Raw genomic sequence first — 14,955 nt, forward strand, 5'->3', positions numbered from 1 at the left:
AGAGATACAGAGTTTTTTTATTTTGATGCTTATTACATGGCTCATACAGGGTTACACTAGCGAACAGTTGTAAAGCAGGTACGGTATCAGTATAAAGGCAAAAAGGATACAAGTAGTTGGTAAGCACATACATGATTAGCAGTAGTTACCAGAAAATAAGAATCAAACACTTTGAAGTGAGCAGAAACAACAGGGTATACAAAACGCAATAGTTCAAATGAGTAATTTAAAATCAGTTAACAAAAAAAAAAGAGAATACAGCGCGCAAAACAAGTATAGCACGCAAACTTCGCGTCAAACGCAAAAGGAAAAAGAGGAGACAGGGAGAGGTAGAGGGAAAGGGTGGGGGGGGCAGGCAGGCCGTGGGCCTGGCCGGTGACATGGGTGGCATAGATGTTGCGGGAACAGGAGATGGTTTCGCTAACCACCAGCTTCTTCATCGTCCGCAAGTAGCTGTGGCTACATAACTGCTTCAATGTTGCGTCGTTTGCAGGATCCCAAGAACCGACCGCTCCGACGATCACGGCATTCACTGTGACCCGTTGGTACCGCTGAAGCAGGAACTGGTGTACTGGCTCATATTTGGTTGGTTTGTGTTCATGAGCGATGCGCAGGGCCTCTCGGCAGTTCTCAAATGGGCAGCATACGTTGAGAATGATGGCTTCTTCCCCTCGAGATATGACAAGGTCAGGGCAAAGATTGGTGTTGTCCACAGGTCGATTCTCATGGGTGACGGGGAATTTCTTTAGGGCGGCATTCTCGATGCGGTGAACGATGCGGTTGTGGCCATCGGTGAGCGCTTGACTTTGCCTCATGCAGTGGCAGATGACGTGAGGTAGTGTCTCAGGTTGCGATCCGCAGGCGCCACGATGCTGGTCAGTGTTCCGTGCCCAGGGTCTCCCAGCTTCAAGGGAAGAAGGTTCAAACGGAGCTTATGAATAAAGCGTCAGTCCGTAAACCTTGTGAATTTCCCAGTTCTCATAAAGTGTGAACTCGCCCGATCGGTGGCAACATATTCCATAACCTTTCCTTGGTTCGGACGCTGCTTTAGTGCATTGTCGTGGGCCTCTGCTTGATGTTGTCACAGCGTTCGCGTTACTTTTCGCCTGTGTTTTGGCGATAGGGTGACGGCACCAGTGGCGATGCATACCCCTTCAGGCTGCAGCTCCCAAGTGACGCCCATTCGTCTGGAGGCCTTCCTTGCCTCCGTCCAGACGGATCGGAGCTTGGTTGATGTTGCACAAAAATCTCCCTCAGTTGCGCCATTTAGGTACTGTTCGACGTCAACCTCCTCCGCCTCCCTTCGCAGTCGCTTTGATGTCACAGACTGTACCGCCTCATGGTGCGGACTTCAGCCTCGGTGGACGAAAGGAGTTAGAAGGCTGAATCATTGCGACATGCGTCGCTCGTGTCATCTGCTTGCGGCAGTCCCGCGGCTCCTCCAGCTGAGCTACCATCCAGGTAGTCGTTACTTGCATTCTTGGGGAGGTAGAGTGTGTGCTTCAGAAGTGGGCGAAGGGCGTTGTCGAGTACCTGCCATTCAATTGTGCCGAAGGTCCCACACCACATGGCAAAATTTAATGCAGTCTAGAGGAATGTTTTAAATGCATCCACCCGCTGCGAGGGGGCAAGCATCGATCCCAGGAGCTTTTTCCGATGGTAATAGCATCCTGGATGGTAGTGTTGCTGGTGATAATGCGGTACCCGACGGGTTGCCCGAGAAACTCGTGACTGTCGAAGTCATTGATGTATGGCACTTTGACTTCTCCAAACTTGAATGGTGTTGGTCGTGTGCCGACAGGTTGCTGGCCAGACAGGTGTAAGGTTTTGCACTTTGCCGGTTTTAATCTCAAGTAGATTTGCGTGGCAAGCGAGTGTATGGTGGAGATCCTGTCTTGTAGTGTGGAGGGGTCATCGGCTATGGGGGTCCGCGTATGCAAGAATGTTGTGACGTCCGCCTCCTCCCTGTACGGCTCTGATGATGGGGTCAATAACAATGTGGAAAAGAAGCCCGCTTAGAGGGCACCGCTGTCGTATTCCAGACTTGATGGGAATGGGCTCTGTGGCTCCGCTGCCAGTGATGACGATCGTGCTGTGATCAGTGTAAATTTCGCGGATAATGTCTGCGAAGATGTCTCCAGTTCCTGCTCCTAACGCTGCGTCGGTCAGGGCGTTATGGGGGACAGATCCAAAGGCATTCGCAAAGTCTAAGAAGGCAATGCATGTGTCCAATCTGCCGCAGCGTGCCTCATCTATCCTCTGCTGCAAGACAAAGTTGCGTTCAAAACCGCCATAATAAGGCTGAAAGCCTTGCTGGCATCTGGAGAGGATATTATGCATCCCAAGATGCCAGGCACCCTGCATAAAGCTTGGTGATGGTGCAGCCCAGGCTGATTGGTCTATAGTTGCCTGGGTCATACTCGTCGCCTTTCTTGTGGATAAGGATTGTGCGTGATTCCTTCCATCCGGAAGGTGTGCGACGGTAACGGATGCACAGGTTGAATACCGCACTTAGGAACGCTTATGTTGAATGTCGTGCAGTTCGTCGAACTTGTCCGGAGTCATTCGATAGAATTTGAAAAACAAGGCGGGATCCTTCCTCGTTGCCGGAAACTGTAAATAAAATATAATGCCATATTTTTCATGAAAGCAGCTCAAGATACTTAGCATATGAACTTTTCCATAACCCAGCAGTTCACAAGTTAGAACAAAATAAATAGTTACTCTTAGGCAAAGGAAAAGGCCGCTAGGAATTCATTATACCGAACACGCGTCTGCAGTGTAAAAATGCGCGCTCAAAGCGCACGATTGACAAACCTTACAAGTAACTATAATTTTCGCGCTCTGTTAGTTGGGGAACGGTGACAGCTTCGCACGTCCAACGGCGTGCCTGAAGCTAGAAGTGTTCTGTATTCTATTTGTGTATACAATGAAAAGATGCCGCAGCTTTTGTTTCTTTTTTTTCTGGCTAGAGATGTTTTAAGTGTAGGAATTACGATACTCAATGTGTCATTCATTTGACGGTGCCACCCCTTGTTCAGAAGTCTAGCGGCTGACAGCGGTGCGCAGTTCAGTTAACCGTTTGCCAGCATGAGACAAATCAAGGCAGGTGGTGCTATGCATAACATGAACTACTACAATGCAAACGAGAAATTAAGCACGGGAAAAGTACTTGTGATCGTCTTACCGCTGTGTAGTACTCGCCTTCCGACTTCCTGTTACGCCGGAGTGTATGTACCCAATATCGATTCTTGCGTCCTTGCTGCTTTTTCTCCAGCAGTAACAGTTTCTTCTTTAAGATAAGAACACGGCGGGGGCGGGTACTTGCCATTTCGAGTGTACCACGGTGAAGTTCAGCGCGCGAAACTGAAAGTGTAAGCGAATCAGAACAAGAGCAAAGCAAAACCCCCGTGCAGCTTCACCCATTGTTGCAATTTGGAAATGTTTGTGCGCTATGAAGCCAGTCTCTAAAAAAGCTTGTTCAATAAACAAACAACTACATAAGCATTATTTCAGGTGTTTAAATCACGTTTTATTAATTTCTAGTTAGGTTTTCTTGAAGACAAATTATGGGCCAAGTTACATTTACGCACATGTTGTTTTCGATTGTACATCTGGCAACCTTGATGCAAGCAGCTCGGTTGTCGGTGGCGTTCGCCGCATCACCTGGCATCACGTTGCATGGAGGTTGGGGTGGGCGAAAACTGAGCAGCGCGTCAAACCGCGGCGTCCGCCGCGCAAAGTTCGCCGAGAAATTTCGCTGCATGGAGGTCGGCCTCAAGACATTACGCACCGCAGCTTCACTGATCGTCTTTCTTCATGAGTGGAAGGCCACTGCTTTTTATTATTTTTTTTTGCGCTCACAGCCCCGGCAAGCCTTTATTGGAAGTATGGCTGCCACTTACTGAGCTTGTGCAAAAGGACATACTCTAATTTAGCATGTCGGTCCCGCAGGCTGTTGTGGCACACCTGCAGCTCGTGGTACTCTTGCCGTGCTGTGGTAAGCTTGCGTCGTAGAACTGCATTTTTCTGCTGCTCATCCAGTAGAAGCGTCCTGGGCACCACTCTGTCGTCATCACCTCCGTTGCACACACTCAGTCTTCAAAATTGCTGTCAGGCACTGGTATACGGTGCTTCGCTAGCCGCTTCACAAGGTCGGTCTGGGTGACTGCAAGTGAGGTGCACAATTGCTGACACTGGTATTATGCAATAAAAGGGATAGAAGTTGGCCATCAATGAGTTTTAAAAATTACCCTTTGAAGTGTGCAGCAACATTTCAGCATTTGCAGCACACACGGTTGATAACTGACCTTTCTACACATGAAAAAAGCGTTTGCATGAGGAACTAGCAAATGAGTATTATATGTTCTTCGGCAAATTTCACGATTGGGCGTGTTTTTTGTATCTTAATATTTCATTTGCTCGATTTGTCCTGGCAGGCACCGTTAATCTTCGGAACATAAAATACAAGCAAATAATCCACTTAGTCACGCTGCCTGTTCGCTTGCAGTGCGGTTGTATGGGGCGACGTTCTTAAGAAGAAACAGCCTAGCAGACGACGAGCCCAGCTGAACCCGCATTGTCAGCCTGCGCTTAGCCTCAGTCACTTTGCAACTTCACCCCGTCATATGGCGCTCACGCGCAAAGAGTCGTCGCTCGCGCACGCTAGTTAGATTTGGGCGACTATGCCTTTATACACAGCGTTATTGCAAACGGAACAGGTATACAATGCAACAATGCTTCGTTGCATTGTCAAGAAAACACTACAGAATGGCATGCCTTCCGCGCAAACGTTCTCAATTTTACAAAACTGCTGCACTGTTCTCAAGCTTTTACGTTTGGCTAAACGAACTGTGCCGCCACATTTGCCACTTATCATAACACCCATATGGACAACGTTACTATGAACAATGTGGTGAAATAAAAACTGGCCTTCGAGTTCCAGAACGTCGACAGGGTGAAAGCCCTCGTCCTCAGATTCCCGGGAGCGCCAATACGCATCTGTCTTTTTGTATATCCTTAAAGAGGAGGACACGTAATTTTTTATAAGAGAAACGGCCACAATGGCTTTGTGGCCATATGGGTGTTGAACAGAAGGTTGAATTTGTGTTGGAAAACAGACGCCACGTGTTTTTTGCCATGCAATGCCGGTTATTGTAGCGTTAGAAATAAACATAAAATTTGCGCAGAAAGTGCTTAAGGAAACCTAAACGTGACCGTCTAGAACCACGTGACGTATTTTCTTTGCTCACGTGTCTGCGCAGCTCGTCGGCACATATTTATTGTCGTAGTCACTGAATTGACGCTTACAAAAACGCCAAAACGATCATAATCGTGGCACGATTGCCAAAAAACCGGCCAATGACGGCCGGTTTTAGGTATGGACCGGCAACCGGCCCGCTGTCTAAAAAAACGGTCGGGCCGGTGAAAAACCCGCCAGGTGGCAACCCTACATCATTGGAACAGCCACATGATACCAGTTCGTTCGGGCTTGCTGCCAGAAAAGGGTGGTTGGGAGAAATATGCAGCCCAGAGTTTTTGCACCTGAAGTCAGTGTGCATTTTGGAGGCTTCGCAATGTACGCTTCTCCTGCATTGTTCTCCTTGGAACGACACCATTCAATTGCAGGAGAAGAAAAAAGGTTGCCTTCTGGATAGTGCACGTGCTTTACCAACCTCAGCAGCGGGGAAAGCAGTAACGTGTGACATGCTGCATCCACTATTGAGGCAGTAACTCTGTCTGCCCTAAGGGCAAAGCATACTGGCATCTCGACTGCGGCTTTCTGCTCCTGTCGATGTCCTCGCAAACCTGCACCACAAAATGACATGGACGCCACAACATATTGAACCAAAGTAAATTGAATTGCAGTTATAATCTTGAGTTACTGTACCTTTTCCACCATCTTGAATGCCTTTGCAAAGATTTCACACCGGCCATCATGTTGCTTGGGGCTGTATTTCGTGTTCAGTTGGTGAGGAGAGCGGTCAAATACTTTACTTCTAAGGGGATAAATGTGAGTAGCGACTCACCAGACTTTATCCTCTTAGAAGTAGACTTTATATCACAAGACGATATGAAGTATCCACTCTTGCTGTAACAAAAGTCACAGCAAGAGTCTGCGTTTTTGGTGTTTCCGAGAAACTCGGCCATTACTTTTGTGTGGGTTTTGAAATCTCAGCTGTCTTTTTGTTTCTTTGCTGCTCCCAGGATCGTCTGGCTCTCTTGGCTGTGGCAGATGAAAAGCCAATTGCAGATATCTGCACTGATGGAACGTTGTTCACATAAGGTGGCAACCTCACGTTCGCTGTGCATGCTTCACTGTCCGTATGCTCCACAGCTGCTTTAACAAAGACATTACTGCAGCTATGTGGGAGCAGGCCTCTGCTAGACCTGCCATACATGTACAGTGGGCACCTTCACCGTGCAGTCTTTCTTCACTAGCAGCCAGGGCTCCAGTGGCTCACCTGGCAGCAAGTGCAAGTGGTTCAGCTGTAAAAAGCAAGCAAATGACAGGCAAGGTTACAAACTTACACAAGAGTTCCCTAGTTTATAGATAGTGTACTCCGAAACCTCACGTGTGCTTTGGTCCGGGTACCTGATCACTATCGCGGCGTGGTCGAGCTTAGGCGAGTGGCCATGTTTTCCTCAATGAGTAGCAAGATTGCTCCCCTCTAACGTCTTGAGCAAATTAGCATGCTGGCATAGGTGGTCGTTGATGCAAAGTGTGGTCTGCCTTACGTACAACTTCCCGCAGGGCAGACTGCAACAAACAGCCATAGGGAAGATGGGGCGTTTCATCAACCGCCGTTGCGAGCGTGCTAATTTGCTGAAGACATTCCAGGAGAGCAATTTTGCTACTCATTGCGGAAAACATGGCGGCTCACCTAACCTCGACCACGCCTCGATTGCGACCAGGTACCTGGACGAACACGTAAAGTTTCGAAACAAATCGCAATTTAAAAAATGTGGGACTTGTGTGTAAGCATGCAATCAATCTCGACTTCATTGTAAAGAAATAAGTTATTTAGAAGATTACAGGCAATCAAGTTTTCTATCTGACGAAGTTTCCGGGCATATTCGCGACGTCGGCAGGGCCAAGTTGGGTTGCAGGAGTCAAATGCTCCAAGTAAAAGTTTCGCCACGCAGTCATGCACAGTCTTGACCACAAGCTATAAAGCAGTTTATGTATTACATTGTGAAACATCGTAGTGATGGTATTTAGGTACGATAAGTATAGAACAAAAAGTCGTGTAACAATAAGAAAAACACTGCAATCAATTGTCGCTATCGCTAACCACAACTCGGCAACAGCGCAGTAGTGATGACCGTTCAGAGTAAGCAACCACTGCAATAAATCGTCACAATCTCTAGCGAAAACTTGGCGCAGTAATAACATCTAGATACTTCAGAACAAACACTGAAATGACCATACTAAAAACTGTGGGATCAATCGTCAGGATCGCTAACAATTCGGCGTCAGCACTCAGCTCTCAGACTCCCTTTCAGCAACTGTACAGTTGACATAAATGATTCCATAGCGTCGACTCAGGACTACACTGACAGCGTTGACTTTAGCACATTCTGAGTGCACAGCCTTTGCACACTAAACAAAGATCTTACCTTTTCGCGCACGATTACGTTGTCACCGAATTCCTTGAACTGTGGTTTATGTATGAAGCCGCTCGTTCGGTAGTTGTGTGCCTCCATGGATTTGTATGCCTTTAACTGCTCGTGGTTGAGAACACTTGTACGCGCCACATAGTCCTTCAGGTCTGAGCCTTCTACCCTGCTGGAAATCATACGTTCGTTGAATTTTGAATGTTAAGCGTCGCCCGTCACCAGGTACCGGTCTATGCCACCGCACAGCGACACTTTATGTCCGAGGCTTTTTTTCGCCACTGTGTCCAGTTCTAGTTCATGTGCACTCAAGCAGGTAACAGTCACAACACTTATAGTCAAAGTAATAGTATAGACTTATAGATAAACACAATGTAAAAAACACAAGAGGCTGTAGAAGAGTAAAAGAGATCTAGTGTAAACAAGACAGGCATTGACCGGAGTGCATGCAAGTATAGCTCGGGCGAGCATTCGCTTGTGTGCCCATGGTTGCCAACCCTACTAAGCACTTTCAGGCTGGGCTCGGACGTCATATGAAAGCCATGCTTGCAATGCTCATTGTGTATTGTTTTAACTTTTTGCAGCAACACTGAGGAACTAAGAAGTGCTCAAAGGCGTGGACTTATATTATGCCTGTGAGATGCTGCAAGGATCTTGACGGAGAAAACCCAGGCCATCGTCTAATCGTGGCAAAGACAATTCCTGAAGTGGCCTCCTATTCAGAGTTCAATAAATGTACAAAAACAAGAACCAACAGTCCTTGGTGCAGTTTTTTACTTCCCAGCTTGAACCAGTAGTGGCTTAGACTCGTTCCAGTTAGGACCGGCAGCAACTGCAATTCGTTGGTGCCTTTCTCAACAGGAACCAACAGCAACTGGGGGAAAGTCAAAACGGGACTGGAAAGGTGTGGCTTTAATTAGGGCAACGCCCATTAGGCCACTCTAGACGTGGGGAAGGGGACACAATTGAAAAGGAAAGAACTGGTATTAAGGGCACAGGGTAAGCCCTATACTTCCCATGCATTTTTGGCCATATTGAGGTACATTTTTCTCGACATCTAAGAAAGGTATCTACATAACTTATATATCATTTTCTTTAAAATTTCGTGCTCTTTTAACTACTAGAATTATGAACATTCTTAAAAAATTCAGTTTTTTATAATTTTTTGTTCGTTAGTACCTAAATTTTGGCATTATTTTAGTATTAAAAGTTTTGTACCAAAAAAACTGTTGCGTGCATATTTTTAATTCTAGTACAGCAGGTGTGACAAGCTATGTAGATGACATGGGAAAAAAATCAGCTCATTGTCTTGGAAGATATAGGAAATAATGGTACCTATGTAAGAAAAAAACATTGTTTTGAGATAATTGAGTTTAAAGTAAAAAAAGAGGTGAAAAACCCTACTTTTTTGCCATAAACACCACTGGAGCCATTTATTTAAAAAGCACCAGCTTCATAATCACTGTCAAAGTCATTTTTTTTTGCTTTTCACCCGGTCGTCTGTCCTTCCTTGACTATTTTGTGCATCATCGTACAGATCTGTTCACAAAGTATTTTTCTTTTGGTCACCCTCTTTAAGCCACTTGATGGTGGTGTTGCGCCCAGGTTTTCGTCTGAATGATTTCAAAATGCTGGCTCATGCATTGCTTCATCATTTAATGAAAGAACAGCATCCAATGTTGCAATCATTAGAGTGTGAAGCCCAAAAAAGATGTTTTTTGTGCGCAGCTTCGAAGGGCAAATGTGGAAAAAACCTGCAACAGGGTCTTTGGATTGCCCTCACTGAAAAATCAGCTATGCGATGGTTGCTAAGCAATTTCCTAATACTGCTGGTTCCAGAAAAGCATTTTGATCTCAAACTGGAAGCTTTTTGATGAACAAAAATGACAATAAACCCTGAGAACATTCTTAAGAGGATGTGGGCACTTGCTACTTGCTTACAGGAAAACTGCGTTTTAGCGAGAAATAAGACTTTTTAAGGCAAGTGTGAATATAGAAAATGTGCACAAGGAATTGAACTTCCCTAATTGCGAAGAAAAATAAAGTCATTTTTTCAAAATTTCGCCTTACCCTGTGCCCTTAAGGGGTGTTGCAGACCACCCCAATTCCGAATGCGAAATTTAGAGAGCCAACCAAAAGCGAAGGTGCTTGAGAACCCTTTGCAAAAAAACCACAACCACGGTGAAAAAAAGCTCATTGTGAAGTGCCTCTGAGAGTGGGACCCACAGGCATGAGCTTCAACCTCATTCATGAAAGGAAGCATTGATGGGGTCCACTATATGTTGTGAACTTTGAGCAAAGACGATTTGTCATATTACCCCTTGCTATTTTATCGACCTCATGTGCTTTTAAAAGATGTGCTCAAACCCGGTAGCAGGGGCTAAAGTAAACGTCCAGGTGATGCAGAAACTAAAGATTTAGTAGCCACTATTTTCTTCTAAATACTTTTGTTTGGCGCTCTTTGCCCCAGCTGGCCTTGCGCCAAAAAAACTCCAACCGTCATCATCATCAACTGAAACTAAAGCAATGCACTTCATCACAACAGAACGTCATAACCAATGGGGTGACAGCGGTGCTACAAAATGCATGTATGGAAGAGTTAAATGCTCTTTTGTAATGATTGGAAGTCAATGCAGAACAGCAAATTAACAAAGGGATAAACATAGTGAGATTATGGCCTGCCAGAGGATGCCTTTGAGAAAGAGTGCGAGGAGACTATCTCATAGAATGATGGGGCTGACCAAGCCATTGGCAACCTCAAAGGGAAGATGGTGGTAGTTCAGGTGAGTACCAACAATGTAAACAGCTTTGCAAAGCCACATCCTCAGCACCCCATCGGCCCTCTACAACAAGCAGTGAAGCTACTCATGCTGCATCTGGAGCCCTTCAACAGCAAGCTGTCAGCATACCAAGCTTTTTGGGAATGCTACCAAAATGCAGTGCGCAGCAGGGTGCAAGACAGAGAAACTCCATTATCTAAGAGCGCTGCTCACCACACCAGCTATGACACCAGGAAGAGGGCTTCAGGGAGTATGAAGGTGCTGTTGAGATGCTGCGAAGATTTGGCTGTAAATACAATAGCATATGGCGAAAGAGTTCTTCCCAGCGTATCTTCATCATATGTACCCCACACCGAGCACCTTGAGTAATATCTTGGTGACGTTAATTATTGGCGATACTGCAGACCCCGAGCCCCCAAACATAACCTGGAACCAACCGTGGCGATGTGTTCGCCCGTCGCCCAAACATTGGACACGTCATCTATGCAGATGATATAACGATATGGGCGACGCAATAAGGGTCAACTACAGAAAAGAAAGGCATCTTCAGAACGCCGTAAACTGGGTAGTAAAGCTGCAGGCAAAAATTGACTCCAGTGCGCCCCGGAAAAATCGGATATAGTAAGAATCGAAGAACATCCGAAGCAGCGACAAGGAAGAGAAGATAGCTGTGAAGATTGGCCAATAAGTAATCCCAGCAAGAGGCCACATTTGTGTCCTGGGAATGACCATACAAAAAAACGGAAGAGCCGATCTCACTGTTGAAAAAATCAGTAAATCTTCAATCCAGCTAGCCCGAATTGTGAAGAGAATCAATGAAGGCACAGCCGGATTGAGGGAAGAGGAAACATTAAAATCATGCAAGCCCTCCTCACGAGTAGGCTGGCGTACAGCTTACCGTACCACAACCTAAACACACAAGAAAAAGAACCAAGAAACATCATTAGGACGGCATATTGCCGCGAACGATGTATGGGTTTGTTTATTGTTTGTTTTTACTGCCGCGCCACTCCCGGCTGTGTTGTCTGCGTTCCAAGCAAAGCGCGTCTTGCATTCTTTATTTTTATGCCGCACGGGCTATCACATTCAGATAAGCAGACTGTTTCGCCCTAACGTCGCTAGCCCAGAATCTGTGATCTACAACGTTCTGGATGTGAATCGACGGTTCTAGAAACACTCGCACCGAAAGATAAAAGCCTGCAGACCAGACGCCTCGGCATTCGGTTCGACTACACTCGCCTACGCAAGTCACTTTGTTGACCGCTGCTTCGCCGCCTCTGTATTCTTTTCAGTTGTTAGGGGAGCACTAGTTCGCTCCAATAAACTTGTTTCTCCTGCAAGACAACTGCGTCGTCCTTGGCTTCGTGACATCTGGTGGAGGTGCGGGGTACATGCACCCTAAGCCCTCGTCAAGCCGAGAAGCAAGCCCGACTCGTCTCAGCCGCCGACAGCAAGGTCTCCAGCCAGAGTTTGGACTGCTTCCTGATAAAGCGAAAAAAGAAGACGTCGTGAAAACCACTATGACCAACGCATGGCACCATGGCCATCGCTCCCAGTCCTGCCCTCGTTCTCAGCAACCCAGGGAGCCCCCATCATTCTATGCGTCACCTTCGGAGGACCCCGAAGGCTGGTTGGAGAAAGTCGAACGGGTCAGGCTGTTCAATCGATGGGACGACGTGGAGACACTGAGGCAAGTGTTCTTCTACCTTGAGAGCTCCCTATAGTCTTGGAACGATTTCCGAACGAAATTTTTAACGACGTTCACTACGGTTGTGCGAAAAGAGCGGGCCGAAGTCTTGCTGCAGACGCGGACACAACACCCTAACGAAAGTGTTGTGTTCGTCGAAGAGATGAAGAGGCTCTTCAGGCGTGCTGACCCTTGCATAGCGGAAGGAAAGAAGTTACGCTTCTTAATGCGCGGTGTGAAGGAGGAATTGTTTGCTGCACTTGTCCGCGACCCGCCCAAAACCGTCGCCGAATTTGTGACCGAAGCCCGCACAATTGAGAAGGCTCTTGAAATGCGTACTAAGCAGTATGACCGCAACTTTGTTGGCGCGGCCAATGCGAACTACGTCGACAGCATGCGGATTCCGGCAGTCAGCCTACGTGAGACTATCCGCGCAATAGTGAGGGAGGAGCTGCGAAAACTTCTCCCCACGCCGCCGCCGCCGCAAGTCGCTTCCCTTACCGATGTGATTAGGGAAGAAGTGCAGCAAGCACTGGGTACCTCAACGACGTCAGAAGCACCCCGCGAGCCGCAAGCCATGTCCTCCGCAGCTGCTGTTCGCCGGCCTCGCCCACCTGCGCCCTACTGTCACGAGGCTTTGTACCGTCACTCCCTGTTGCGAGACCGACCACCTGTGGTGCAAACCCCCGCCCCAAGGAAGACCGAGGTGTGGCGAACGCCCGATAATCGTCCGCTGTGCTACCACTGCGGAGAGGCCGACCACATCTACCGTCGCTGCCCCTACAAGAGGCTCGGTTTGCGAGGCTTCTCCACACACCACGACCCCGACCCGGCCAGCGCCCTACTGAGATCGAAGACTACCTGTCCAACACCAACCGAGGACCAGCCCGATTCAACCGTTCACCGTCGCCCTACCCGTACCAGTCGCCAAACCACCGCAGCACTCCTCACTTCTCACGTGGAAGGTCCCCAGCACACGCGGGGGAAACTAAAAGCAGCAACTTCTGGAGGTAAAGTTGCAAGACTGCGGAAAAATGAAAATCCTCCAACGACGCAGCGACTCGCTGAAGACCATGATTCACGACATGCCTTCAGCCCGACGACCCGAACTAAGCCTGACGTGGCTTCCGAACACGACGACAGCAAAACGGCGCGACGCGTACCCGACATGACCGAACCTGCCGCTGAGCATACCACTAGACGACGATGCATAGTGCCCGACGGTCAGCACGTACAACCCGGGATACGACGCCCCGCCGCACCCGAAAGTCGAGGAAAGCGGCGTCCGACGTTCAGCTGTCCATCGAGGGCTTTGATGTAGTCGCCCTCATAGACACGGGAGCCGACTACTCAGTAATGAGCGGACCATTTGCGTCTAAGCTGAAGAAAGTTATGACCAGATGGGACGGTCCACACATTCGCACACCAGGAGGCCTCCTCGTGACGCCAAGTGGAACGTGCACGTCGCGCGTCACCATAAACGGCACAACGTACCCTGCGACGTTCGTCGTTCTGCGTAACTGCTCCCGGGAAGTATTTCTCGGAATGCACTTTTTGGCGGACAACGGTGCAATAATTGATCTACAGACCAAGTCCATAACTTTTTCCTCCAACCACTCCATGACGCCGGATCCGAACCCCGAACACCGTCCTGCTTTAAGGATCGCGGATGATAATGTCACACTCAGGGTTCGCACAGGTCCTTGAAAACCTTGAAAACCCTTGAATTTAGAAGTGTCAATTTCAAGGCCTGGAAAGTCCTGGAATTTTTAAAGGGTCCTTGAAAACCCTTGATTTTTCTGGAGAGAACCAATGGCCCTGTCTTTTCTCAAGAATTTGAAGTGTTTGTCGTGGATTTTAGGTGTTAAAAATGTACAGAAACATTGTAACAATCAAGTTTCAGTGCATTGCGTGAAATTAAGAGTTTGGTGGATTGTCATTATTACGAGGCAACATTGAGAGCAGCAGTCCTCAATAGAATCCATGTCACGATACAATCCAGTGAAAGCTGGCTTCTCTTCTTTATCTTGCATTGCCCATCTAGTCTGTGGACGGCTGCTCATTGCCTGTTTGCTGTGCCTCATACACTCCATCTGCGTTTGCTCTTACGTGCAAATGATGGACGTGTACATAGTTTGTCCTACCTTGCAGCAACACTTGCTGATTTAATTTCAGCAGATACTCTTGCTGACAAAGCAGAAGATGCAGACAACATTAATGGAGTTTTGAAATCGAACAGCCTCAGCAAAACACTAAGAAAAAAAGCAAGACCTCTAAATACCAACTGTGAAATAAGAAATAAAGCTGGGGGAGCATTCACGAACTTGTTAGCGCCTATCTAAATGTGTACTAATGTGCTTAGGTATTGGGCAATAAGAAAATTTTGCATTGTGTTGAAAAAAGTTATAAATAATCCCAGGTAAAACATTAGATGGGGGCCTTGAAAATGTGTTTTCTGGTCCTTGAAAGTCCTTGAAAACCCTTGAATTTTTGCTTTTGAAGCCCGTACGAACCCTGACACTGCTACCCCGCGCAAGATTGATGATCACCGTCTACTGCGAAGATGCTGTTCAGAGGTTGACCAGAGGTTGCTGACCAGAGGTTGCTTCTCGACCGCGGTGTCTCCGTCGCAAGAGGCATTGCGCACTTTACACAGCGCAAATCCCAAGTTTTGGCCACTAATTTCAGCGGGGAATACCAGCATTTAAACAGGGGCGCTGCAATTGCGTACCTCGAAGAAACGCAAGAAGCAAGTGACGTGATTGCGGTGGCCGACTTTGAACGCGCACCCGAATATAGCTTCAAGCTTCCGAATCACCTCGACGTGGATCCGGCGTTACCGCAAGAAGAACGGAACAAATTATTGGATTT

The 14,955-nt window shown here is 47.5% G+C and overlaps 1 protein-coding gene across 7 annotated transcripts in view; it reads left to right on the plus strand.

Annotated features, from left to right (window-relative positions):
- The window catches only part of LOC144147103 (uncharacterized), a 76,442-nt gene extending 68,075 nt beyond the window's left edge, over positions 1-8,367 (plus strand). Inside the window, exons 5-7 of one of the 7 annotated variants that reach the window (XM_077679167.1) lie at positions 494-1,461; positions 6,208-6,286; positions 6,364-8,367. In XM_077679167.1, the coding sequence (XP_077535293.1) occupies positions 494-538 (45 nt within the window). In that variant the 3' untranslated portion in view covers positions 539-1,461; positions 6,208-6,286; positions 6,364-8,367. Of the gene's footprint in view, positions 1-493; positions 1,462-6,207 lie in introns of all 7 variants that reach the window. The other 6 variants (XM_077679169.1, XM_077679166.1, XM_077679163.1 and 3 more) reach the window with 6 other exon arrangements.
- Positions 8,368-14,955: the final 6,588 nt, after the last annotated feature.

Source organism: Haemaphysalis longicornis, unplaced genomic scaffold (assembly GCF_048455015.1).
Source record: "Haemaphysalis longicornis isolate Haplotype H1 unplaced genomic scaffold, Haemaphysalis longicornis Haplotype H1 scaffold_7, whole genome shotgun sequence".
NCBI classification, from domain to species: domain Eukaryota; kingdom Metazoa; phylum Arthropoda; class Arachnida; order Ixodida; family Ixodidae; genus Haemaphysalis; species Haemaphysalis longicornis.